This window comes from Panthera onca, chromosome D3 (genome assembly GCF_046562875.1).
Source record: "Panthera onca isolate mPanOnc1 chromosome D3, mPanOnc1 haplotype 2, whole genome shotgun sequence".
In the NCBI taxonomy this organism is placed as follows: Eukaryota; Metazoa; Chordata; class Mammalia; order Carnivora; family Felidae; genus Panthera; species Panthera onca.
In genome coordinates, this window is record NC_138350.1 from 4,234,477 (window position 1) to 4,262,318 (window position 27,842).

The window sequence follows — 27,842 nt, forward strand, 5'->3', positions numbered from 1 at the left end:
CCACGCATCTGTGCCCCCTCGTGGCCAGTTCCTTGAACCTGGCGCCTCAGTCCGCATCTGCGAAATGGGGGATAATGATGGCGTGTCTGTCCTAGGCTTGTCGTCAGGACGAGCCTCAGCACGACGTCCGGCACGCTGCGAGTGCCACGGCCATGTTGGCTGTCATTCGCTCCGGCCAGCCTCGGGCCCGGACGACTGGCGCCAGCCCCTGCGGCCTGCGGTCCTGAGCCTGCCCACGGTAGAAGGACGGTCCGGCAGGCCCCCCAGTGGCAGCCACGAGCCCCGGCTCCCAGGACAGCCCCCGCTGACACAAACGAGCTTGCCGCCTTCAGCAAGTGGCACCTGGCCCAGCAGTCAGTGCCCAGAGGGGACCTGGCAGTCATCACCGAAACCCAGGGACCGCGGCCAGCCCGAGGCTGTGTGACGCGGGTCAGCTCCTGCAGCCCAGGCTGGGTGGGAGAGCACAGCCGTCAGCTCCCTCCCGCAGACGCCTTTTCTGTCTCTGGTCCCCACCGGCGGTGCTTAAGCACCGACTGCAGGCAGAGAACCACGCGCCGGGCCGCCCCGGGCTTCCTTTCTGCACGGGGCCCCGCTGTCTGGGCCACAGAGGACACCGGTCCGGCCCTCCGGGGAAGGGGGCCACGGCGGGGGGGACACACAGGCAGCACGGCAGCCAGACTGCCAGGGGCCTAATGCCAGTTGCGTCCCGCATGCTAACGCGTGGCCCCAGGCAAGTCTAACACCTCGGTCTCCCTTCTGTGAAAACAGGGACCGTTTCGGCATCTTCTCCGTGCGGACCTGGGAGGAATCAACGAGTTGCCCGCTCAGGCGTCGCCACCGGCCTGGGCGCTCCGGGAGGGCGCGCTCAACCGGCAGCTTCTGTTCAGGCTCAGCCCACACACGCTCGGCTTGGCAGAAACCGACTTCATTCTTCCGTTACCCAGAGGAAGGTCTCCCGCGAACCCCCCTCTCCTGGGGACATGACATCGACGTCAGTCACGTGTGGGGGTCCCCCCCCCCCAGGACTGTGCCTAAATCCGGGCAGGGGCCGGAGGGAACGTCTTCTCATGGTCCTCTCTCCCGCCGTGGCTTCCGCTTGGGCGGCCCCCCCTTGCTCGCTGGGATCACTTCTGGCAGAGCCCCGGGGAGGATGACGATGAGACAGAGGTCAGAGGAATCGCGCGTGCAAAGCCGCGGAATGGTGTCCAGCCTGTGCCAGGCGGTCACACTATGCCAGCTGTCATGACCACGTGACTGCAAGAGAAGCTTGTGAAATCTCCCAGTGTCTATACTGGATCCAAATAATAAAACAAGTGGAGTCTAGACAGACACGCTCGCAGGCTAGAGTCGAACCCCTGGCCATCGACTGGAGACAGCTCTTCCTTATTGTCAAATTTGCAGTTTGCAGAAACCCCATTTTACAGACGGGAGAGCTGAGGCCGCGTGGTTGAGAAACCCACACCCATTGTGACCCCGCTGGCCGAGGCCGGACTTGGACCCGGAGCGTCTGCTTCAGATTCACAGCCTCCTATGCCTGTGCGTCCCAATAATGGCTGTCGCCTGGACACAGAGCAGGCTCCTGCTGTCCGCACGCTTCCCCAGGCTGCACCCGACCTTCTCCTACTATTACGCCACCAGCTCGGCCCTAAAGGAGCCGCGTTCTGAAGACTATTGCTACATAACTAACCCAAACTTAGCAGCACAGACGAAAATAATTTTATTATATTTCATGGATTCCACAGTTAGAAATTCAGGCAGAGCCCAACTGGGTAATTCTTCTGTTCTATGTAACGTCAGCTGAGGTCGCTCAATGATATTCAGCTGGCAGACGGCTGGTCTGGAGGGTCAGAGATGGCCCCACTCGTGTGCCGGGGACCTCGGCAGGGATGGCTGGAAGGCTGGGCCCCACGGGAACTTTGGACCAGAGCGCCCCCATGTGGCTGCTCCAGCCTGGTGACCTCAAAGGCAGCCAGGCTTTTTTTTTTGTTTCTGGTATAATTTACACGTAACAGTGGGTACATCTCAGAGGTACAACGAAACACAGACACAGATATAAAACACCTTCATCCACGCACGCACTGATGGACACGGAGGTGCCTCCCGTACCTCGGTAGTTGTGAATAACGCTGCACTGAACACAGGAATGCAAGCAACTCTTTGAGATCCTGTTCTCATCTTCTTTGCCTGTATGCCCAGACCTCTCACGTGGTCAGGGGCTCCCCCCCACCCCCCGGAGCAGGCAACCCCAAAGGGAGGAGGCCGAGCTCCAGGGCTTTCCCGGCCAAGCCTATGAAACCACGGGCACCACCTGTCCTACTCTGTAGATTGAACCAGTCACCGGCCCACCCAGGTTCAAGCAGAGGGGACACAGACACACCTCTCCCCACCAGAACGCCTGTCAAAAACTGTCCTGCCGGTTTCCTTCAGCCACCACCGCGAGGCACTGCTCCTCCCAGAGGAAATGCTAGCTGCGACAACCCCACAATTTTGAGAGAGAGGGTTACCCCAGATGGAGCTGCTGCCCCTCAAAAGGGGACCCGTCTCGGGTTAAATCTGGCTGATCCTCAAAACCCAAGTCTGCATTTGCGGTCTGCGCGTGCGAGGCTCACTTGCGTTCGTTACACGCGAACGTCCAGAACCAGAAAAACCAATTTTCTTCAGGAATTCTGTTGGGGAACTCTTGCGGGCAAGATCCAGGCCATGCTCCCTCCCCGCTCCCTCCCGAAACAAGGCCTCCAGGGGCCTTCACGGGCACCATCGCCCAAGGTGGAGCCGGTGAGGTGGGGAGAAGGCCGTACCCTAGGCTCCAAGTTCAACACCACCGTTGAACCACCACCATCCCGCCGTTTCACGGATGCCCCCAAACGGTGCCGAGGAGCCCGCGGCCTTGGGAACCAGTCCTTGCAGACCCCCTCTGCCGTCAGCAGGCTCCCTGAATCACCTGGAAGGGACCTCCCCCCCACCCCCCACTCTCACTGCAGAGGCTGGCAGGGGGGCGGGCCCACAGGCCACCTGCAGGGGCGGTCACATGACCTGGCTGTGGCCAATCAGAACTTCTCATTCCCCTGGTCAAAGTGATTGGGTCTGAGATGGGTACATGACCTTGGCCAGGCCAATGGGATTCCTCCCCAGGCCTTAGGGGAAGGAAAAACAAACAAACAAACAAAAAAAACCTGAGACTGAAGCTTACACAGAAGGAAGGACTAGGGGCTGTAAGGTAACTAGCGAATGTTTATTCAGCATCTACCAGGTGCCTGGCTCTATTCCTAGGCCATGGGATGACTTCACCCTCATCACAGCCCTTTAAGATGCAGTCTTTTAACCGCCACTTTTATAGTGAGGAAAATGAGGCTCAGAGAGGTTAAGGAACTTCTCTATGGTCACACAGACAACCATACTCCAGATCCAAGTACCTGGGTTCAGCATAGGGTTGCCGGGTTTAGCAAAACTACAGGACAGCTAAGTTTGAATTTCGGATAAACAGTGAACGCTTTTTTTTTGGTGTAATTATGTCCCAGGTAGTATTTGGGATCTATTACACTAAAAAGCTATTCACGGCCTGAAAAAATTCAAATTTAACTGAACATCCTATATTTTTTAACGTATTTTATTTTTACGTATTTATTTTGTGAAGTAGGCTTCATGCCCGGCACGGAGCCCAATGCAGGGACTTGAACTCACGACCCTGAGATCAAGACCTGAGTTGAGAGCCAGAGTCAGACGCTCAACCGACTGAGCCAGCCAGGCGCCCCCTGAACATCCTTCATTTCACCTGGCAACCCAATTCCAGAGTCCACACCCCTAACCACCACACTCCACTGCCCTTAGAGATTCCAGGACAGATACCGAATTGTGATGATATGGTCTCAGCCCCTGGGTCCCGCTAAGCCTGAAGCCACCGTTAAGAGATGGCTTCCTGTCACAGTGTCAGGTCCAGCCGAAATGAGGCCTTGACTACGGTGGGGACCAAGGGGTAGAGAGACAGGAAAGAGGTGAAGGAGGAAGAGCCCAATCCTCAAGGACCTGGGCAGGACAAAGGAGACAGGACTCAAACACAGAAAGGGGCTAAGTGGAGCGTGATCCTACGTGCTGAGGCCCGGACGACTGCGACTGTCTACGCACTTTCCACTGCTGAATAAGCTATAATAAATTATCACAAACGCAGTAGCTCAAACAACACTTGTGTATTACCTCTGTGGGCCAGGAGGCTACGCATGGCCTAGCTCGTGCCCAGCTCAGGATCTCACAGGCTCAATCAAGGTGAAGGTCAGGCTGTGTTCTCATCTGGAGGCCCGACTCGGGAAGGATCCCCTGCCAAACTTCTTCAGGTTTATGGCAGAACTCATTTCCTTGAGGCTATAGAAGTCACGGTAGCTTGCTTCTTCAAAGCCGTGAGTCTCTGCTGTTTGATTTCAGGGAAGGCCCAGAGCCTCATATAGAGGACTCGCCTGATTAGGTCAGGCCCACCAGCATAGCCTTCCTTTTGATCAATGCAAAGTCAACTGATTAGGGACCTTAACTGCATCTGCAAAATCTCTTCACCTTTGCCATCTTCTGTTGGTCGGAAGCAGGCCACAGGTCCCACCCCCATCCAAGAGCAGGGGGTAATGCAAAACCGTGGGTGCTAAGGGCAGGAATTATGGGGGCCACTGTAGGGTGTATCCACCACAGATGGGAACAAGTCAGTCCAGATTGGCACAACAGGTGTCCCAGGGAGAAAGGATGTGAGCCCAGCTCTGACGGACTGGTGGTGAGCAGCGGGTGAGGCGTGAAGGGGGAAGGAGAGGGGAAGGAGGAGAGAGGTGATGGGAAGGGCGCTGGAGGGGGGGGAGGAGCAAGCCCCCCCCCCCCCCCCGCAGGAGCCCTTCTGTCCAGCCAGTCCTGGCCCAGCACGGGGGGCTGCAGCTGTGGAGGGCGGGGGCAGCTAAACGTTCATCCGGAGTCTCGCAGACTTTTGAAAGCCAAGTGGGATTTCAAGGCTTTGCCTTCCAGAGTTTGTGTCACGGAAAAACAGAGCGCTTCCCTCCCGCCCCGATTTTCTCAAGTCACCAGGCCACGGCTTGTAGCTGGGCTGGGGCTGGGGAGCAGAGAGACAGAGGGTGTTAGAGAGGAGCAAGGGAGGGAGGAGGACGGGCCAGCACCTGTGAACAGATGAGAAGAAAGAGAGGGGCTGGTCGCTGCCCCCCACTCCCGAAAAGAAACCCACGCGCTCCTCCCGGACCCCCCACCCAACCCGCCCCAGCAACCAAGGAGAGCCGCTTCCACACCTAGGAGGGATCACGTGACCCAGGCCTGGCCAATCAGCACGTGCTCTCCTCCTGATCTAAATGGTCCAATGACCTTCAACATGGGAACTCAGGTTGGAAGCACCAGGGAGCAGATCTCTCTCCCCTCCCAGTGCTGAGAGGACACCATCCTGGAGCCGTAAGTATCCAGGCTGCCATTGTGAGGGGAGAAGCCATCCGAGAATGCAGTCAACACAGGGGAAGGCGAAGCTGACGCACGGAGACAGGGAACCCCGACCACGCCAGAGCCCCTGGATCCAGCCACACCTGAAGCTGCTCCTAGCACTGCAGTTTTCAAACTCGTGCTTTTTGTCTGCTGGAGCCAGTCTGGGGTGGGGTTTCCGTTACTTGTAGCCAACAAAATCCCGAGTCACGGTTCGAGAAAGGACGCGGAGACCGCAAAGAAGGGGACCACGCCAAGCAGGTAAATGGTCAGCGGCAATGCGAGAATGATAAAGTCAAAGCCCGGAAAACGGAACCCAGGTCCAGGCCGTGTGGTGCCGCTGGACCACCACCCCTGTTCGCTCTCCTCAAACCCACCCTGACTTGTGGTTTAGCCGTTGGGGTCAAGGAAAGAAGGAAGTCGCAGGAAGAACAGGAAGGCATCCCCTCCAGCACGTGAGTCCGCTAACAACTGTTTCTCCCCTGGAAGCCGTCTAATGAAATCATGAGGCCATCCGCTCACCGCCGTGACGGTCAAGGGTGCGCTCCAACACGACCCCCCGTGGCAGCGGAGTCGGTGCTTAGCTCGTGATGTATTTTCAGCATCGTCGTAACAGGCCTTTACTTACTTGCTTACGACCGTCTCGAAGACTTGGGGACGCGACGGCAGCAGGCTTCTAGAACGGACGTAAAAGGCAGCCGTGGCTCGGAGAGCAAGAACGGCGGCTCGTCAAAGCCGGAGCCAACACGAATCCTGCCTGTCCCGGCTGTGTGTCTGACACCGACTGGCTTGCTGGACCGGAAGGGTTCTCGTGTTTTGCGCACAAGCGGTGCCGGGGCCGTAGCGAGAGGAGAGAGGAGGCGAGAGGAAGCTGGGAAGAAGTCTCGCCACCGGGCGCCCTTCCCGCTGCCCCCCCCCCCCCCCCCCGCCCTCTGAATGCACGTCCGCCGGTGTCACTGCTGGGCTCAACACCGTCACGGCTTCCTCGTGGCTCTCGGGACCCGACCCGCGCCCCACATGCTGCACCGCGGCCCCTCCCCTGCTTGGCTCGGTACCCTACCTTCTCCAAACCACCCCCCCCTGTTGCCCCGGGTCCGTCCGTTCCCTTCTCGGGACCTGGATGCAGGCTCGCTCTCCTCCGCCCACGGGCCGCCCCCCATCTCCTCGTGGTGGCATCTTCCCTCCGAGGCCGTGCTCGGCGCCGTGTGCCGGGACAGGCCTCGACCGTGGTGTCCGGTCAGACCACCTCTCCCTTCCTTGCTGACCACGGGCCCTGCCGGACACGCTCACTCCGTGGCACCAGAGGCTCACCACCCTTGGTGACCACCGGCCCCGGGGACAAACACAGGGGCACCGGTTGAGAGAAGCTCAGTGCCTGGTACCTGGCTCTGCGGAATACCCAGGGAAAGCCGCTCGGCCTGCACACAGAGAAAACTGTCCCCTAACTGGAATCTGTTCAGGGCTGAGGCTGAGGCGGTGGGGCCGTGAGCAGCCACAGTCGGATGAGGCAGGTGCGACGGGGGAAGATTCCCGCTGGCCCGCCCACGAGCGGGCGCTAGGCTTGCGTCCCTCACCCTGGATTAGAACAGAAATACCCGGGGCGCCCGGGGGGCTCGGACGGTTAAGCATCTGACTTGGGCTCAGGTCATGACCTCAAGTTCGTGAGTTCAAGCCCCGCATCCCGGCTCTGTGCTGACAGCTCAGAGCCTGGAGCCTGATTTGGATTCTGTGTCTCCCTCTCTCTCTGTGCCCCGCCCATGCTCGTGCTCTGTCTCTATCTCAAAAATAAATAAACATTTTTAAAAAACCGTTAAGCAGAAATACCTGACGTGTTGCCTGCCCTGCTCTTCTGGGTTTTGACAAGGGTGTGAGGTCAGCACACGCACACCTGCACATTCACCACATACACGTGTTGACACGTAAATACACGCCTTCCCGCACACGCGGACGTTTGCACACCCACAAACGTGCACACACACGGCCAGAATGTCGATAAAAGCCAAGTCTGTCTCATGAACCTCACGGTCTAGCTTCGAGATGCAGAGACAGAAACACAAGCAGCACACACGCGCTCTATCCCAGGCTGACCCTCCAGCTGCAGGCCAGGTGTGGCCCAGCTGAAGCACACCTGCCCAGCCCCGCTGCGTGCACCTGCGGGCTGAAGGGGCCGCTGGGCCGGAAGCAGAGCGGATGGGGCTGCGGTGTGAATGGAGCGAGCCAGTGCCGGTCACGTGCACGGGACTGCCGTGCGGGGGAGGGCCCAGCAACCAGACGGAAGAAACTCGGGTCCCTTGGGTGACCCTGCGGAGCAAAGCCACCTACCCAGCCCCCCACCCCCACCCCACCCGTTTACTTCAAAGCTGTCGTAGGGGAAAAACTCTTTCCGACCGAGCCAGATTTGGGGGCGCTCATCAGAGCAGATGAGCCTGTACCCCAACGACACAACTTCTCCCCGGTACACGTGTGCGCGACTGTCCCTGTGAAGGCGGAGCCCGGGGCTAGGGGACACGGCTGGGCCCTCAAAGGGAGTTTATTCCCCATGAGACGTTGCCCTGGGACCTCGAAGCCCGAGGGGAGGGGAGGGTCTCTCCTGGTCACACACGTCCACAGTGATGGCGGGTGAGAAGGCCAGGGAGACACCTTTCCCAAGCCTTGGTGGGTTCAGCCATTTGCTAGGGGCTCGCCAGGGGCCGGGGATCCAGATGAGGCAGCAAATCTGGGGTCCCCCAGGGCTCATACGCAGGGAGGTGGGCCAGCAGGCAGGTGCCCGCAGCAAGAGGGGTCATTTTGGGGCCAGTGCAGAGGAAGCACGGCACAAAAGGGGGACGGGTCAGGGATCAAGTGACCCCGACACGGTGTTCCAACATCTCTAGGATCGTCTGCACAGGCCAGGAGGCGGGGGTGGGCACGGTGTGAGTGGGAAGGGGCCGTCCCCCTACAGAAGGTTCCCGGAGGTGGGAAGACAGACCCAGAGAAGGGACAGCTGCTTGGGGGCCCGCAGGCCGTGGGAACCCCCCACCCCACCCCAGCCAGGCCACGCTGCAGACCCTGTGCTTCTGGAGGGGTGGGGACGAGCACGGTGGGGATCAAGGAGGAGGAGGGAGGGGCCGCTGGCTGGCAGGGTGGCAAAGGCAGAGGCAGCTGGCCGGCAGGTGCTCGCAGGGCGACGCCCAGGCCAAGGCACCTCAGGGGAGGGTTGCGCCCCACGGGCACTCGATGACTGTCGTTCAGACCATCCGTCTCTCATTAATGAAGCTGTCCAGCGTGGCTTGTTAATGAGGACGCGTGGGCTCAGCCAGCCTGGGGGGTCGTGCTGGAACTCAAAGGGCACAGCAGGTAAGCTCTCACCACTCCTCAGGCACAGTCGGTCTGAAGGGTCAGGCCCGAGTCCTGGGAGGGAGGGGGCCGGCAGGCCGGTCCCACAGGGAGGATGCGCCCAGCTGGGGTCAGTCAACCGCCAGGGCTCCCGACGGCCCACACCGCCCGGGGACCGCTCGCCGTCTTCCTCAGTGGCGGGACCCGGCCAGGCGGGCAAAGTGAGGCAGGCAGGACGAGGCCCCAGACGTGCCGGGTGGAAACGTGAGGTTCCGTGGTCAGGGGCGTTAAGGCTGCACATGGAATTAGGCTTTGCTAATCAGTAGATGTTACAATAGGGGGATTATCCTGGATTATTCGAGTGGAGCCACCGTATCTCAGAGGTCTCCTGTGTGGCAGAGGGAGGCAGGAGCCGCCACAGGCTCTGGGGACGGAGGGATGAGCCACCGGCCAAGAACGAGGGCGCCTCTGGCGGTTGGAAAAGGCAAGGAAGGGAGTGTCTCCTAGAGCCTCCAGAAGGAACGCAGCCTGCCTGCACCTTGACTTTCCCTCAGTGACACCTGCGTCGGGCTTCTGACCTCCAGAACTGTAATACATTTGTGTTTTAAGCCGCTGGCTTTGTGGTAATTTGTTACAGCAGCAACAGGAAACGAATAGGAAAAAGGTAACAAGTCCTGTTTAAAATGCTCAGACCTCCAGACTCCCCTGCAGCGAGGGGTGGCCGTGTATGGCCCACCTCTGGTCACTCAGGCACAAGCAGATGTGCAAGGGGTAGGTTTTCCAGAAAACCCACCGTCTGGCCGATTGAAAGGGGACAGGCTGGGGGTGGGGGGTTGGTTTCTGCCCCTCACCCAGCCCTCCCGTCACTTCCTCCTTCCTGCCTGGAACACGATGGGAGCTGGGAGGCAGGCGGAGACGGAGGGCGGGCAGGGCACAGACGCGCGCTGGCCATCTGGCAGCTACCGCACGGCCCCGGGCACACACCTGCCTCCAGCTTCCCGGGACAGGAGAAAAGGAAGCCCCGCTGGGCTGAGCCCAGATTCGGTGACACGCGGCCAGACCCACAGCTCCTGCGATGACAAGGGCTGTTGTCCAGACACCTGGCTTCCTGGAACCGTGGGGGAGTCCAGGGTAAGGACAGCGCCCTCCTCTGGGGTGCCGGCTCCACGCAGAGAAGTCCTCGCTGGCCATCTGGTCACCCCGGATGGGTGCTAAATACCAGGGGCCCGGGAAGGCTCCAACCACGTGGCCAAACATCTCCCCCAAGGCAGGGCTCCCGGCTGGTTCTGCAGCACAGGCAGCATTGGGACCTCGGATCCAGTCACCCCCTCCAGAGAAAACGTACCGGCCCGCCGCACGTGAACAGATGTGTGCACGCACGTGTATATGCGCGTGTGTGCACATGTTTATTGTATAAATTCTTCATGGCGCTTTTTCCCCCGAGTTTTTGTCATCCAGAAGAAAAGGGATTCGAGAAGGGTTTTCGTTGCGCTCAGTTTTCACAAGTACAGAAACAAACATTAGGATTACAGGAATCAACACACTGAACCCAAAGTGCGTACCAGCCACCGGCTGCGGCACCCGGGACTCGATTCACAAGTGCGGGTATCACAGCTGCGACTTGAGGCTCCCAGGGCTCCGGGTGGAGGGCGCGGTGAGGCCGTGTCCCCCGAGGCCAGGCAGCTCCGTCTGGGGAGGACCCCGTGACGGCTGCCCGGGCGGCCCGCCAACTCCCCGAGAGCACCGCCACCCCGCAGGGTGCACGGCCAGTTCCGCGAACGCCCCCGCACGGCAGACAACGGACGTTAAAACGCTCTGAAACCATTCAAAGTCCGCGCGATAAAGGGACCCCGTTAAAGCACAAAACCCCCGTGTCCTCCAGAGGGAGCTTCCACCTGCGGGTCAGAGCACACGGCCCCGCCAGGAACCGCGGGGACCCGGTGCGTTGCACACAGACACAGACGCGCAGGGGTGGTCGGCCGCGGGGGGCAGTTCATGGGCGACAGCAGACGGACGGGCCCTGAGCCAGGAGAACACACAGCTTCACACGTTAAGAGAGCAAAAGAGAGCAAAAGAGAGCAACAGGTGCAAGGCTGCAGCGGGGGTGTGCCGTCGCCAGAAAGCCAGCCGGTGCCCGGAGCGTGGCCGTGGCCGAGGCCGTCGGCCGTGACCGCCCCCACACGGGCGAGCCCCGGCGCCCGGCAGCGCGTGCCAGGGCACACGTGGGAAGACACACACACCCTCGAAGCCTTGCCACACACACAACCAAACGCTCCTCCCTCTCGGCCTCTGGTCCGGGGAGACTCGGGCCCCCGCCCGATGCAGCTGCAGATCAGAGACGATCTTCCCCAAGCCCGCAGACGCTTGCCTTCCCAAGGGCTGTACGTGTCTAAGCGCTTTCTGGAAGCCACGGAAGTCACAGCACAGACACGTGTGGCCGAGTGTGGTTCGAGCCGGTCCGACTCAGAAGTCCCGCAGCTCGGGGATGTCCCTGTACAAATCCAGGGTGTCGGGGTTCGAGAAGGCCCCTCGGTGCTCCACGGCCTTTCCAGCAATGACCTGCTTCACCGCCGCTTCCACCTTCTTGCCGTTGAGGGTGTACTGCCAGGGCGGGCAGAGAAAACAGACAGAAAGGGACCTGAGCCCTCAGGGGAAAAGACCCCTCGGGCTCCGACGTCCGGGTGTCCCGACCAAGACCGAATGGCCTCCACCGGCAGCCAGACGGAGGGCGACCCGGCAGCCGGGCAGGCGTGCCCAGGAAGGCGGCTTTCCACCACGGCCGGCGTCTGGGGGGCTGAGGGCCGATCCCTCAACCCGGGTCTGTCCCCTCGGGCGTGAAGTCGGGGGTTCTCGGCGCTCGCCACTAGACTATTTCTATTCGGTTACTTTTCCTGACGTCACGACACCTCCCTGTGTCGTCCGACCCAGCCGTCACTTCCGTGCAAGCGGCGGGCGGCTCCCTGCCCCTCGTCACCGATCCCCTCGCCAGGGAGCTCGTCCGGGAGCCTCCCGACACCTCCCCAGATCCCTCCTCGGAACCCTCGTCCGGGCCGGCCGGGGCGCTTCTTTCCTCGCAGTCAGAAGCCTCCCAAACGTTCAAAGCTCCCTCTCGAACCCACGCCTCGTGGGCCCGGCCCGTGGTCCCAACAGGCTTCTGGTGGCAGTGCGGGCGTCAGGCCAGGAGACGGCGGGACAGAGCCCGTGAGTAACACCGCCGGTGCCCTCAACTCTCCTCCACGGGCACCACTTTTGTAAACCTGAGATGTAATTAAAATTCATGCACTCGAAAGACTCAGGCGACGTGTGAACTAATTAAGGATGTAAGCGCTGGCTTCCGGGGGACTGCCTGTCACTTGGGCGTCAGCCCCGCTCGCCCCGAAAAGCAGGAGTCTCACCTGCTTCGTGTGCGTGTAAGCTTTCCACGACAGGTCCGAGAACGACTCGGGGGAGCTAACGATTTATACCCTCCGTGAGCTGACAAAACCAAGAAGGCCTCGTTTCGGGAGAAATCCCGCTGCTGTTTCCTCTGGCGAGAAGGGTGGCAGGGAGGCAGAAAGTGCCCAGCTCCAGCTCGGGCCTCCCCGAGAGATAACCGTCATCTGCCTCCCATCGGGACGGGCCAGGCTTCTCCACCGAGGGCGGCCGCCTGGCACCCGCCAGCCTCGCCGTGCCCCCAGGGCCCCGAGTCTCCTTGGCTGGGCCGCCCCTCCCCAGCTCGGCAACGCACAGGGCCAACCCGGTCCGTCAGGGCAGAGCACGAGGACCGGAAAACACGGGGCCTTGAAAAACCTCGAGGAACCCCTGAAATGACTCCCCAGCCCAACCAGAGGGGACAGCACCCGGGGAGAGCGAGCAGAGGCAGAGCTGGGCTGACAGGGACCCGGGCGCCAGGCTGAGGACAAAAGACGGTCACCACGACCCGTGTCTCCACTGAATCCCCGTGAGCGGACACGGCTGGGGAATAACCCTCCCGGCAGCAAAGGACACACTTTCCATCAAACTCTAGTCACTCAGAATGTGCCGGAAGCACACAGAACCGGTTCACCGAAGGAAAGCCTTAGGCCCTCATCGGGAGAAGGCAGTAAGTGTCCCTCCCTCCCTGAGAGAGCCACCGTCTCCGGAGTCATCAGGAGTCACCGACCAGGAGAGACAGACAGACGGACAGACAGACAGAACTCCCGAGCTGTGCCTTAACCAAAATGTGACAGAACTGCACGGACGGTGTAGCAAGTCCCGGCCCTGCCCGCACCCCGCGTATGCACCCCTGCTCGGGGCAACATCAGGGCCCTGCTCCAGCTGCCCCCCACCCCCAGCCCCACCCCCTCAGCGGACAGCTACTCCGCAGGCCTCGGAGACGGGCCGGCTCGGTGCGATCGGCGGGCTCCGTGCACACGCGCGGGCGCACGCACTCGGCAGTTTCCGCCGTGGGCTGACGGACGCGTTCGCCGCGTCGGCGGTCCGAGTGGACGCTGAGATCCCATCTGGGCACGCCTCCTCCCCCACCCAGAGCCTAAGCAAAGTGCAAGGGGGGGACGAGCCTCTAAATAGACTCGAGTCTTCTTTCCACGGGCAGAACTCAAAATGCAAAGGCAAGGGCAGCAGCCGCCAGCGGCCCTTCGTACCGTCAAAATTCATTTTCTCGTTAATAATTCCGAGAACGCACCGAGCCCGCCCCGGGGGGGGGGGGGGGGGGGAGCCAGGTGGATGCGCAGGGCCGGGCCCGCCTACCCTCCCAACACAGGCATTTAGCACAAGTTACTCGAAAGGCAAGTCGGGAAGGGTTAAAAAGAGAGAGAGAGAGAGAGAGACGGTGGGAGAGAAAAGAAAGATGCCGTTGCCAGGCAACGCGGACAAACGACACACAGAGTGTCAGCTCGCTCCTCGGGAGAGGCCGGGCGGCTTGGGGGGCTCCCGGGTCGCGGCTGCGGGGGCGGGGGCGGGGCGGAGCCCGGCGGGGCACCTACCGGGATGCCCTTGGTCTCCAGGATGACGCTGGGCACGTGGCGCGCGGAGAGGCCGCGGCGGATGGCGTTGCGGATACTCTTCACCAGGTCGGGCCCGAAGGCGTGGCCGGACGCCATCTTCAGGAACAGAAGCACCCTCTCCTCCCCGTCCTTGTTGTACTGGGGGACACAGAGGCTGTCCATCACCTCCTCGAAGGCCTCCACTGCAGAGACAGGGCAAGGGGCCACACGCTCGCACCGGCCCCCCTCCCCCCGGGGAAGAGCCCCCCAGGGGGACAAGCAGAACGCCCATCGCCGGTGAGAGGCACAGCTGCAGCTTGAGCTGAATGGTTCCAAGAAGCCAAACTCAGGCCTGACTTACTTAATTACAAATGAATTTAAAAATAAAAAGGAAGCAAATGCCCGTGGTGGGGGCTCCACTGGTGGGGGGAACAAAGGCTGGGAGCAGACAGATCAGGACTTCTCCGTCCCGGCTGCGCAAACAACCTTGATGTGACAGCAGCAGGAAGCCACCTCCTCGGAAGGCTGATTTTATGGCCTCGGTGGGCATTTTAAAGGCCCACGGATGACTGTGCAGCTGTCCTTATTTAGTGTGCTGAATGGTGCTGTGTGACCTCCAGCAATCACACCACCTCTCTGTGCTGCTTTTTCACCCATAAAAAGCAGACACAACTAAGCAACCCAAGGAAGCTCGCTGTGAAAATGAAAGGTAACAGAGCAGGGATGGGACCCTGTGACCTCAAGAATACCGACCGCTCTGGGATCTTACAGCTACAAGCAACGTGGACCAGGTAAGTTCACAAATGTCCATTCCCACGGCTGAGGCAAATGGGCTAGAGTTATGCCAAAAGGCGGGGTCTTTGTAAAACGGGCTCCCGGGCTCCCTGCTAGGATAGGCTGCCCCCCTCCGGGATGACCTAAGAACAATTTCAGGAGCAAGGGAAAATGCGTACCAATGTTATAGATTTCCGAACTGCCGAATCGCACTCCGTTGGGGTTGAGCGTGCCGTCACTGGAAAGAGAGACACGGTCACAAACACAGGAGCTCCTGAGTGAGGCACGTCGCACGGGGATCGGGGGTGGGGGCCACCACCACCTTGCCACATGGCAACACCGGGCCCTGTCATGAAGGCTCCCTCCCCTGCTCTTTATCCCCACCAGCCACCTTCTCTCTCTCTCTCTCTCTCTCTCTCTCTCTCTCTCAACCAAAAGCCAGACAACAAGGGAGTCCCCTTTGTGTAGAAACACCTGTCCCTTCACTGTCCCTTCCCACCTGCACAGGTGTGGCATGTGCCCAATACCCACACATCCCAGGTCTGAAAGGGCGGCTGCTACTGTGGACGGACACTGGCCACGCCTTGGCCACAGGCCTCCCACCCCACCCTGGGGCACGGAAACGTGGATCGGGCCCGGCCCCGGCCCTCGGGGAGCAGACGCAGGCTGCCTCCTGTCCCTGCCTCGATGCCTCGGGAAGACCCCTCACCTCCGGCCCAGCATGACGATGCCCCCGGTCTTGGGGTTGATTCTGCAGTAGTCACCGTGCGCCCAGACACCTGCAGGGAGGCAGACGTGCTCGGTCACCCCGAGGAGAAGGGGTCCCGACTGGCTGCCCGGACAGACGCCCACGCAGGCCTGACGGCAACACGATTCGCACGATTCCGCAACGTTAATGCCCATCTGCAGACGCGGCTGAGGCTCAGAAACCAGGAAGAGGGGTGGCTCTGGGGAGCCGGGGGTAGATGTGACCTAGACAGCGCCCGCCCCAGGAGCACCCCTTCCAGTGCGGGCCCCGTGCACCCGGCCCTGACCCGCACCAGCAGGCAAGAAACACCACTCCTGCAGGGCCCGCCCGACAGGGACCCCGGGAAGTCAGGGGCGCCGACCCCAGCAGCGAGGATGCCGGAGGGGCCGGGGAAGGTCAGTGGGAGCTTCGGGGGAAGGCCCTCTGACTGAACGGTAGGAAGCACAGGCCATGCTTTAGGAGGACGGGGTGGTCTGGGACAGCGAGAAAGACGGTCCAGAGGGGTCCGGACCGCTCTTCAATGAGAAGAACAGAGGCAGCACGAGCAGTGGGAGAAAACTGCGACAGTCTTAGCAACGGAGGCCTGAGCTAAGGCACCAGCCGTGTGGACAGAGCTGAGTAGCTGGTGAAACCCGGGGGACGTGCAAGGCGGTGGGGGCGGGCGGATCAGAGGTGACCCTGAGACCAGGCAGCTACCTCCCCCTGTGTGACGGGGTCCTGGGCTGGCCCTCGCCCTGGGGTGCAGCAAAGCTAATATCCCAAGGGGTCACGGCCCCAGCCTCGGCCACGCCCTCCCCCCACGCCGCCGAGGTGATTGCCAAGGGAGCGGCTGAACCAGCCAAAGGCCTCCTCCCGCCGGCAGATGCGGTGACCCCCCACCGGCCACACAAACGGAGGAGACGCTCCCTGCAGCCACCAGGGGCAGCCTCGCCTCCCGAAACGAGGGGGCCCCTGCGGCCCGGAAGGGAAAATGCCAACTAAAACCAGCCGTGGCGTCTCCACCGAGAGCACCCCTCCCTCTCCAATCCTACAGAAGCTTCCGGACCCGAGGGGCTAACCCAATCAGCTCACAACCGTCCGGGAGGCACCACCCCAACAACACGCTCTGCTGCTGCTCGTTCACCGTCACGGCCACACGCTGCCAGGAGCGTGGATTAAGGCCCGTTGAGAGGGAAGTCAGGGCGCCTGTCCGTCTGTCTGTCCGTCTGTCCGCAAGGAGGGTGGCCCCTGGGAGGCGGTTTGAGACCAAAGGACCCCTGAGCTCACTTATTCTGATGCAGAAGAGGACCGTAGGCTTCAAGGTCCTTCCTCCCTCCTCCCCAAGCTGAAGAACCCCCCCTCCCTGACCGCACTTGCAAAAGATTCACCCCCACAAACAGGGAAAACTTCCCGGGACTGCAGGTGCTACGTGTGGGGTGTGGGCAGGAACACAGGAGACCGGCTTTGCACGCGCAGTCCCGGGACACAGAAAGCCGCAGACACAGCAGCAGGGCCTGTCCTGCTCACGTGGGGACTCGGGCGCCCGTGCTGGCACACGGTCTGGTTTATGCGCAGCCCGGGTGTCCCAGGAGTTTGAGAATTAACGCACGGCCCCGGAAATGGAGATCAAACGGAAGACGCAAATGCACCCTGAAGGAGCGGTCATTTGTGACAACAAAATGGTGCCGCCTCGTACAAAACAAAGTCGGGAGGAGGAATTCACAAGGGGCTGGTGGCTCTGGGGCCAGGCTGTCACAGGCTTCCTCGTGGGCTTCCGCAGGCCTGCAGCTCCCACTGTGTCCACGGCAGACTGGCTCTGTTTCTGCACCCCCCCCCTCCCCCGTGAGTGATGGTGCCTGGGGACGAGCATGCCAGCGTGAAGGGGGAGACCTGGCCTTCTCCTGCTTTCCCCCCTGGAGATCCAGCGCAGGGAACCTCTTACGGTGAGCACGTACTTTTGTACATTAAAGAAGAGTGGCACAGCGTTCCACGTACACAGACGCGCCATCACAGATAAATCACACAGTCACACGCTTCTCTTACTGGACGCGGGACCTCCGTCCGCTTTGGACTCTTTTGCTGACGAGGGCTGAGGGACACTGGCCGTCTCCATGTCATCAAGCCCAACATCCTGGCAGCTCGTGGGCAGGCCTAGTGTCCCGTGTCCTCTATACTTCCCTGTGCCCGTTTTGTTTCCATTTTGCCTTGGCTGCCAGGAAACTCAGAGCTGAAGTAATTGCTCTGTAGAATCAGAACGGTCTGAATCTTTCTTCACTCTGTTTTTCATTTCTCTTTAAGTTTTTACTAGGCCTTTAAAAACAGTGAGATGTCATGAAGAAAACCAAAACGGCTCATAATTCCCCCACTCAGACAACCCTTTGTCGTGCATTTATTCAGGCTTACACACATAGACTTCCTTTCCAAACACAAAAGAGATACTACGCCCTCTGTGCTGAACTTCTGCTCTTTGCTCACTGATTTCTTGGATATCACTGCCTGCTTACATTCTTGCCCGGCCTAAGGGTGTCTGGGAGTCTCCTTCCTGCTACAGCAAGGACGACCTTGCCTTCCAACTATTTTCTTTAACCATCAATTCCAATACAGTGTAAGAATCTCCCAGTGCTGGGGAGTGGACAGACGGTCAGGTTCAACCCGTGTTCACCCGGTCCATGACCAACCGCTTCAGAGTCCCACTGTCTTCACTGCCTTCCTGTGTGCATACTGGTTCCTATACTGCACCTACTCGCAGGAAATACTTGAGGCATCTACTTACAAAACTGACTATATGATGAGATTCCTTAAAGAGAATCAGAAATTCTGTCCTGGGGATAAGCAGAATCCTATGATCAAGCAATGATTTCAACTCCGATTTTCCTGGCAGCCAAGGCAAAAATGGAAACGCAACGGCGACTCCCGAGTGGGAGGTGTGGTGCCAGGACGGTGGTCCTACGCAGGCTGTGCAAACACGCAAGGCCAAGCGGGAAATGGGAGAGGTCCGCGGCAAATTCTGCCACCAACGGTCACCTGCCCTTCTCAGACCGTCCACACGTGGTTAATGCAAAATCGGATCACTCTCTAGACACCGAAGCAAGTACTTGGACCAAACCGCCCTGGGACAGAGGGCTTGCCGAACTGTGAATGGCGCAGCTGCGGGAACTCAGCGGTGCTTCTGAGACAAGGTAGGAGGGGGCAGGGGCTCTGGGACGAGGCGTCGCTCAGAACACGAACCGGGAGGGCGTCAGGCTGCGCCAGAGTGACCAGCGGGTCGTAAACCACCCCACTGTCCAGCCCCTCGGTGAGGACCGGCTGAGGGTGCGTGGGGCAGGAAGGAAGAGTCCGGGCCAGAATCCGCTTGCACACGCCCTTTCCCCCCCCCCGAACGGGCCGCGCACAGTCCTGAGTAAACGCGCGCGTCGGCAGCCCTCCCGCGGGCAAACCACTGGCTCGCGCCGGCTCCCGGCAGCAGCGACTGGGGCGCAGGGGCTCTGCGCACACGGGCCGGTTAAGGGTAAGTTAAACCCGGACGCCGGTTTCCCGTGACGGCCTCGAGCTGAAGGTGACAAGAATCTGAGCAGCCGCTCACCATCGCCCCTCTGGCGGAAGGGGCTGTGGGCCGCTCCCCACGCGCGGGCGGAGGGGGCACATCCGGAAGCAGAGCCCGCGGGCCCGGCCAGGCCGAGTCTGCACCCGCAGCCCACGTACCTGGGAACCTGGAGAAATAGGCCTTCCTGTACTTGCTCCCGTTCTCGTCGTTCCAGAAGTGCGTGGGCTGGCAGGGGATCGGCTTGGTGCACACCAGCTCCCCACTCTCTCCCCACACCGCCTTTCCTGGTTTGGGAAGAATTCAGAATAACCTCAGCACCCACGGCAGCCACGCCCCCTGGGGTTCTCCCCGCCCCCTCGCCAGCCCCCCCCACCCCCCCCCCACCCCTTACGCGCCGCGCCGTGCGTGGGACCCACGTGAAGGCACAGCGCGCCCCTGGTCACGTCAGCGCCCCTGGAAGCCGCGCTCACTCCTCCCCTGAAGGCCTTGCCTCCCGGCGCGTTCCCCCCGCACCTCCCTTCGATACGTGATTTGTTTTTCCCACACGGGGGTCAATACTTTCACTCCACCGACACCGTCCAGTGTGCTTCCGAACCACGTACACGGCCTCGCGCGGCGCGTGTCCAGCGCCACTCCCAGTGTGGCACCGGGGGGACTCGCTCATCTACTACGTGGTGTTCCAATCGGGTCGCTCGGGGCTCGTGATTTCCCGTGTGCAATCACGAGCATTTATTCCTCCGGAGACGCACCTCTCTGTCGTTCCCAGCTCTGCTCCCTAGCGCACACACACCACGGGGAGCACCCCCACGCACACCACGGGGAGCACACACACATCGCGGGGAGCACCCGCGCACACACCACAGGGAGCACCCCCACGCACACCATGAGGAGCACTTCCACGCACACCACGGGGAGCGCGCACACATCACGGGGAGCACCCGCACACACACCACGGGAGCACCCCCACGCACACCACGGGGAGCACCCCCACGCACACCACGGGGAGCGCGCACACATCGCGGGGAGCACCCGCACACACACCACAGGGAGCACCCCCACGCACACCATGGGGAGCACTTCCACGCACACCACGGGGAGCGCGCACACATCACGGGGAGCACCCCCACGCACACCACGGGGAGCACCCCCACGCACACCATGGGGAGCACCCCCACGCACACCACGGGGAGCGCGCACACATCGCGGGGAGCACCTGCACACACACCACAGGGAGCACCCCCACGCACACCATGGGGAGCACTTCCACGCACACCACGGGGAGCGCGCACACATCACGGGGAGCACCCGCACACACCACAGGGAGCACCCCCACGCACACCATGGGGAGCACTTGCACGCACACCACGGGGAGCGCGCACACATCGCGGGGAGCACCCGCGCCCACACCAGGGGGAGCACCCGCGCCCACCCCAGGGGGAGTACCTGTACCCACACCAGGGGGAGCACTCGCGTGCACACCACGCGGAGCACTCGCACGCACCCGGGGGGGGGGGCAAGCACCCGCGCTCACACCACGGGGAGCACTCCCACGCACACCATGGGGAGCACTTCCACGCACACCACGGGGAGCGGGACCACCCGCGCACACACCACGGGGAGCACCCACATGCACACCACGGGGAGCACGCGCACATCACGGGGAGCACCCGCGCCCACACCAGGGGGAGCGCCCACACCAGGGGGAGCACTCGCGCCCACACCAGTGAGAGCACTCGTGTGCACACCATGGGGAGCACGCGCACATCACGGGGAGCACCCGCGCCCACACCAGGGGGAGCACCCGCGCCCACCCCAGGGGGAGCACTCGCATGCACACCACGTGGAGCACTCGCACGCACCCTGGGGGGGAGCACGCGCGCTCACACCACGGGGAGCACCCCCACGCACACCATGGGGAGCACTTGCACGCACACCAAGGGGAGCACCCGCGCACACACCACAGGGAGCACCCCCACGCACACCACGGGGAGCACCTGCACATACCCCAGGGGGAGCACCTACACGCACACTACGGGAAGCACCCTCGCCCACACCAGGGGGAGCACTCGCGCACACCCCAGGGGGAGCACCCGCACCCACACTAGTGAGAGCACTCGTGTGCACACCACTCAGAGCACTCACAGGCACACCATGGGGAGCACGCACACATCAAGGGGAGCACCCAAGCCCACACCAGGGCAAGCACCCGCGCACACCCCAGAGGGAGCACCCACACCACGCGGAGCACCCACACCAAGGGGAGCACCCGCGCACACACTATAGGGAGCACCTACACGCACCAGGGGGAGCCCCCATGCCACACCAGGGGGAGCCCCCGCACGCACACCATGGGGAGCACCTGCGCACAAACCACGGGGAGCACCCTCACACAGGTCTCCTTGCTCACAGGTGCAAATGCTTCTCCAGGGGTAGAATTGAGGCATCACGGGGTACCCACCTTCACCCTCTCTCTCCATCACCACATTGTGAGCTCAACAGGTGGCACTGAGGCACACGTGCTGCCACAAGGGCAGCCTGGATTCCAGCCCCAGGCACAGCACAGGCCATGGAGGCCACGGAGACAGGACCAGACCGCGTCCCTCCCACTCCCACTGAGTGGGCCTGTGGAAAGCCGGCTGGTGCCCGTCTATCCAGCACCTTCCACAGTGCAGCAGGGCGGGACTTGCACTGAGAAGCCATCACCCCCCATGCATCCACGGAGGCTCCCGGGTTATCGCGTGTCCGTCACCTCGCCTAGCTCATGCCATCCCACCAAAGCCCCGAGACAGAAGACGGGCAGACAGGTAACCGTGTGCCTCTGGAAGCGTCTGTTTCTCTCTGCCAGGAGCATCTCCTCCCGAGCAGGCTACCGAACGCGGCGGCAGCCAGAGCCAAGAGAAATGGTTGGACGGTGGGGAGGAAAACAGACGTACGGAACCAAGAACTTTTCTGAGCAATGACCCCAGGCAGCACCAGGGAAAAGCCTTCTTCTGAAGATAAGAACGGATTTCCAGAAAGGTCTCTGGCAACACTCTCTGTGAACTTCAGGAGAGACCCTTCCTGCACTCCCCAGGCTCGCAGCCCGGTGTGGCCACGACTGCTGCTGTCTCTCCCTCTCCCTCGTGCAAACGGGAACGGGCACAACCTCCCCGTGCACTCCGCCAGGTCGAAATAATGGTGGCTGCAGTGCAAATTTGTGCAGTGCACACACCACACGCCAGGCCCTGTTTGGTGCTGGAGACACAAACAGGCTTTGCTGATTTATAGCCAGTGGCTGCTAACAGGTTACAAAGCAACCCAGAGAGGCCAACCCCCAGCTCCCTCACTGGGTCCTCGTCAAGGTCAGGGTGTCAGACTAGCAAGGCAGTACGGCAGCCTCAGCAGCATCTCCGACATTTGGATGCCGGGGGAACGGCCGCCTTCCTGCTATTCCTGAACACACAGCTCTCCACTGTGATCCGGCCCAACACCGACTTCCCAGGTGGGCAGGCTGAAGGGGGTTGGGGCCGGGCCGGGCGAGAAGCTGCATCACTCTGCAGGCGAGCAGGGCCTCCCCGCTCCGGGAGGTTCTGCAGAACTGACACCAAGCATCCAGGTCACGCCTGGGCACGGAAAGAAAAGTGGTCAGTGAAGCCGTCACCTTCCTCGTTCCAGGCTTCCACGGCCATGCCCAGGTTCCGGGCCTGAATCTCCCCTCGGTACACAGGAACAGAGAAGTTCTGGCCCATGAAGCAGGAGATGATGTCGGTGCCACCTGCAGACACGACAAAAGGAGATCCACATTCAGAAGACGGGGACAAACGGCCGAGTTTATTACCGGGGAACACCCCACGGGGGAGACCCCAAAGGACAGCTAGTCCCACTCTTTCTCGAGATAAATACAGAAAAACCCCCGGATGGTTCCGGCTTCTAGAGGAAGAAACGGAATTGCAGCAAACCGCCCGTGTCTGGGGGGTTTATTCTGTGACCAAGGCTTCCTGCCGCAGGACGCACAAAACAGATGACCTCTCGTGGTCACCTCGAAATTCAAGACGCGGGCTCAGGGAAAACGGAAGCTTCGCCCGTTAGATCTACGGCACGGGCACCGTCTCGCAGACGGTCACGCACGGAGGCCCTTTGCTGGCGTGTGCACGCACGCGGCCGCTGGGAGAGCAGAAACCCCGAGGTCCGTGCAGCGAGGGCCTCCCACATGAGGCTGCGCGGGATGGGAAACACTCCAGTTTCAGGAAGGAACTCGAAAGGGAGTCCAATCCCAAGAGCCACGGAGACAGGAGCGGCAGGAACCCCCGAAGCCGGACCCACCGCTGCCGACAACTGTCCCCTTGCTCCCCTCCCCATGAAAACGAGGATCACGCTCATCTCAGCGCCCCAGGCCCCAGGGGGGGTGCCAGCACGGCCCCCAGATGAGCACCAGATGCTCTCAGGGGACGCTGTGACACACACAGCACCGGCCCGGTGCCGAGAGGCTCTGAGCCGAAACGGCCCGCTGTTAGAATGTCACCGAATCGCCCAGCAGTACCGTGGAAATCCACTTCTCGAAGCTTCTACAAACCAGCATTTGGGGCAGGGAACGTGGGTGGCTCAAGGCCCACAACTCTCAGGAGGGTAAGGAGCGGACGTGAGTCTCCCGACACCTGGCTCTCCTCCCAGCGGCCAGAGACCCTCCACGCAGACAACCTGCTCATACAGACAGGAGCTCCTCAACCCTATTCCTGCTTCTCCCGAGGACCGTCTTGTCTCAGGACACACAGCTGTTATGTCTCAGGGCTTCACGGCACCCCACCGAGTGGTACGCGGGCAGCAGACATGTACGGATGTCGCCTATCGTGAGGCCAATGACTCCACGAAATAAGGGACCGGAGCCCCGGCGTGCCCACCCACTCGGCCCCTGGCGATCCCACGCTACAATCCACTCCTCGTGAGGGAAAACTGAGGCCCAGAGGGGAAAGGGAGGTCCCAAGACCACTCTCGGACGTTGGCGGGATCCCTGCTCGCCCCAACGGCCCAAGACCCCCAGCCTCGGGCCAAGGGTCCAGCTGGAAGGAGGAGGGCTGGCGGGGGCGTCCTCAGCCTCAGGCTTCCAGCAAATCAAATGGCGTCTTTTAAAGATGTGCTTTCAGAAGAATACAGTCATCTAAAGATTTTGATGAGCTGCGGGAGAACGAAGCCCAGGTCGCACCGTCAAGGGGGAAACGTGGGACAGCGGGAACCCTACGTCAAATGCCCCCCCCCAACACTGCTGTGCCACCTACGCACAGACAGACGGCCTCTGACAGAAACCGGCACGGGCTTCCTTGGGGAAGGAGGATGGGGGCGGGGTCACCACCCTATTTCCTTTTGGATTCTGAATATACAAATTATCTTCACACAACTTTATGTTAGGAAAAAAGTAAGGGGAAAAAAAGCCACTTGAAATCCCAACGCCCATACGCACACGCGGGCGTCCACACACCTGCACACGTGCCTTTCTTCAATCTACAAAGGTGACCACACTTGATAACTCTGGAGTCTGCTTTTCTGAACACATCACAACCCTCTCTCAATTATAGTAAGTAAGTTTCCATCTAAATAAAAATCGTCATTGTCTCCCTTCTAACAGCTGCAAAAACGAAGGATGCACCATAAATGATTCCATCAATCCCCTTCTACTGGGCACACAGGTCATTTCCGGCTTTCAATGAACATACGCCACGTTGCAACGACTGTTCCTATACACAGCCGATTCTTACTATTTACAGATTCCGTAGTTGCAAATTCTCCTACTCGCTAACTTTGTAACCCCAAAATCGACACTCAGGGTGCTTTCAAGGTCGTCTGAGAACGTGACCCGAGAACCAAGCGGTGAAAATCTCGAGATGCCCAACACGCACGTTCCCGGCTGAGGTCCAACAAGGCGGAGAGCCCTGCCCTCTGGCTCCAGCTCCCGTCACCGCGAGGACCGGAGGACGGCGAGGGGAGGCTGCGCTGGGTTTGAATCCCTCCACCGCGCCCCGTTAGTGGGGCATCTCCAGCAAGTCGGTCAACACTCCTGAACCTTGTTTTCCCTTTTGTAAAATGAAGGAAACAGAATCTACCACAAAAAGCCGTTTCCGGGACATGAGATCGTAACTGACGTGAGACACGTAGGTGCATTATCTCCCCAGGAGCCACGGTTCAGCATCTGCCAACTCGGCGACTTTCTCGAACCTGACTACCAGGGACAAGAGCCAACGTGCACAGAGGCGTGTGGGTCAGAGGCTGTGCGCGCTGGGGGTGACCGGCCCGGTCGTGTCCCGTGTCCTGATTCCTCCAGCACCCCCTCCCCACAAGCACACAGAGGGGAGCGTACCTGAGATGGAACCCAGAAGGATGCTGCTCTTAATGCACCTGTAGACATAGTCATAGCTTTGGGCTTTCAGCGGGGAGCCGGTGGACAGGACCGTATGAAGCGTCTGGAGACTGTGGGTTTCCACTAGGGCGAAGGACCACGGAAAGATTAAAACTAAATCCGACACCTGTAGCCTGGCCTGCGTGCAGGAAACAGGTAACGGAGCAGCTCTGAATTGCCTGGCTGGCAAGACGGGGAACGGGCCAGGTGCTGCGAGAGGCACGCTTTACTCACTTGGCTTCAGGTCTTTCTCTTCGAGCACAGCCAGCCACTTGGCACCCGTTCCAAGGATGGTGATGCTAAGGGCAGGGGAGGGAAAGAAGACAAACTCTCGGGCTCCTGCACAGGCCATGCGCCGAAGCCTTCTAAGATTAGTGACTCATCGCTGACAAGTCTGCAAAATCCAAGACATGTCACTTTCCCGGGCTGAACTGATGCTCGCTATTGAGTTCAGAGTGAGTCACGACACTGTGTTTACCGTCGGGGTACAGCAGGGACAGGTCTGCACGCTGACTCTTAACATGCCCAGAACCCTGGGTCCCCGGACCACGAGGCTCCGTGGAAGATAACGACCCACACGACAACCCACTATCCTCCCGCTTACGGGATATTTTCTCTTTTTCGGCCAAAGGAAGCCATAAAATCAAGACCCCTCGGCCGGCCCCACATCGACTTCGCGCTCAGGCCACAAGGGTCTCCTTCCCCGGCACACCTGTCTCAGTCCCGCTCAGGGCCTGGGCTCTCGTATTCCCTCTGCCTGAACGTGTCGTGGCCCCTCCCCAGGTCTGGAGGTTCAAGTCCCGGCCCCAGTGCCCTTGCCTCCGAGGGTCTCCCTGACCCCAGGGCACCGATGGCACTTCTTTCTCTGTCTCCTTCCCCCATTCGGGTGCCAGCCCCTCGAGGACAGGGACCTGTCCCCCTCCACCACCGTGCACGCCCCGGGGCCCGGCGGGGGACAGGGCACGGAGTGCACACCCAGATATGCGCGGGCGGGTGTGCAAATGATACCGGCAAAGGGCCGTCCCGCAAGTGCACTTTGCAAGGTGAGCTTGTCGGCCCGCCACCAGGCTCCACCGAGAACTCTCGCACTCAGAGACAGGCGACACGGGGTAATCCGGGGGGCTTTGATGCAGGCCCAGTTACTGACGCAGCCCACACAGAAGACCCCAGACTTCTGGCCCCAGCCCTCACCCGAGTATTCCCCGAGCCAGACTCCCAGAGCCCAGAAATACACCCCAAATGATGAAGAAAGCCCGTCCTTTGAAAGAACCTCGTCTGTGCCGACACAGCAAACGCCCAGTCACCAACCAAGGGGGCGAGTCCGTGCGCTGGCACGGTATCAGTCGGCGAGGATTTCATTCCTACATTTATCGACGTTATTTTAAAAACCAGACGCCCTGAAACGGCCCCACAAGATCCCCGCCGTTCAGCCGCTCGCAAGGGCCGCAGCTCGTGCTACAAACCGGCAGGATCTGACGTGACCACACGCGACTCAGTTTTTAATTTTCGCCTCACCTGACACGCACCCCCCCTTCGATCGCCGTTGGCAGTGGGAGCAGGCGGTGGAGGCCTGAGGCCCTTGCACGCTCCCCTCCCCTCGGCTCCCGCCCGGGCCGTGCAGCCGCACCAGCCTCCGCGAACCCGGCGGGCAGGCTCTCCCGGCCGGCCGGGTCCGGGGCGGCCAAGGCCACGTCTCTGGCAACATCTGGGGCACGAGCCAACCAGGGCTCAGGACGTGCCTACCACATGGGCCCAGAGCACACAGACCTGTGTCAGACACACACCCACGTGCACGCACACCCACACCTACACGCACACGCAGGCACACCCACATATGCACTCACTCTTGCTCACGCACTCTTGCACACGGTCGCTCACCCTTGTGCACACGTGCACACACATACACACGTGCACGTACACAGACACACACAGAGCTGGGTTTTCCTGGGGCTCTTCATCCTTCAAATTCTTTAGCATCGAACCCCAATAATGCACATTTTCTGACCCCCTTCCTGTCACACACACACACACACACACACACACACCAGAAAGTGTCCCCACCTGGAGCCTGGTTCACAGGTATTAAGGGTAAAGCTCTTAAAGCCATCTACGTTCCCAGAGATTCGATTAACCTTTCGTTGGAAAACAGTCTCATTAGGAACTAACCTTCCTCACCAATATTGGGAGCCAAATGTCAGGATTTAAATATTACCCAGGCCAGGCAAAGCTATATTTGAAATATTAACGGCCAGGGATGTGAAAACGTTACTGGCTCCTTCTGTTTCCCCACCGTGAACGGATTCAGACTTAAAGTAACGAGCACATTTCAGAGCACGGCTGCTTCCGGGCCCCCAGGGTCTGCTGGTTCTATATTCTCACTCCTGGAACCACGATCATTAGGCCAACAGTGACCGCGCAGCACAGTGGTGAGGACACCTCGGTCGGTTACGATTAACTCATTAGCAGAGAAAGCACTCCCACGCGGTCGGTCTCCTGGCCATTTCCCACAGCGATGAGGAGGAGGGGATTTAGGAGAGGGGGCCCCGCGTCCTTCCCCGTGTTCTGCCTCTGCTCCTCAGGATTCCCGCGTATCACTCGATCAAGGAACGAGCCAGGACCGCACGGAGGACAGACCCCCTCACACAGCGTCTGCGGCAGCATCGTGGAGCAATCTCCGGACGGGCTCGAGGAGACCCAGGGGAC

The 27,842-nt window shown here is 60.8% G+C and overlaps 1 protein-coding gene across 4 annotated transcripts in view; it reads right to left on the reverse strand.

Moving 5' to 3' along the window:
* Positions 1-10,146: 10,146 nt before the first annotated feature.
* The window catches only part of AACS (acetoacetyl-CoA synthetase), a 53,071-nt gene continuing 35,375 nt past the window's right edge, over positions 10,147-27,842 (reverse strand). Inside the window, exons 11-18 of one of the 4 annotated variants that reach the window (XM_060612071.3) lie at positions 25,374-25,438; positions 25,101-25,223; positions 22,413-22,526; positions 18,931-19,056; positions 15,211-15,280; positions 14,681-14,739; positions 13,728-13,886; positions 10,147-11,364 (exon numbers count right to left, since the gene is read on the reverse strand). In XM_060612071.3, the coding sequence (XP_060468054.1) occupies positions 11,180-11,364; positions 13,728-13,886; positions 14,681-14,739; positions 15,211-15,280; positions 18,931-19,056; positions 22,413-22,526; positions 25,101-25,223; positions 25,374-25,438 (901 nt within the window). In that variant the 3' untranslated portion in view covers positions 10,147-11,179. Of the gene's footprint in view, positions 11,365-11,391; positions 12,238-13,727; positions 13,931-14,680; positions 14,740-15,210; positions 15,281-18,930; positions 19,057-22,412; positions 22,527-25,100; positions 25,224-25,373; positions 25,439-27,842 lie in introns of those variants that run through there. The other 3 variants (XM_060612072.3, XM_078435939.2, XM_078435940.2) reach the window with 3 other exon arrangements.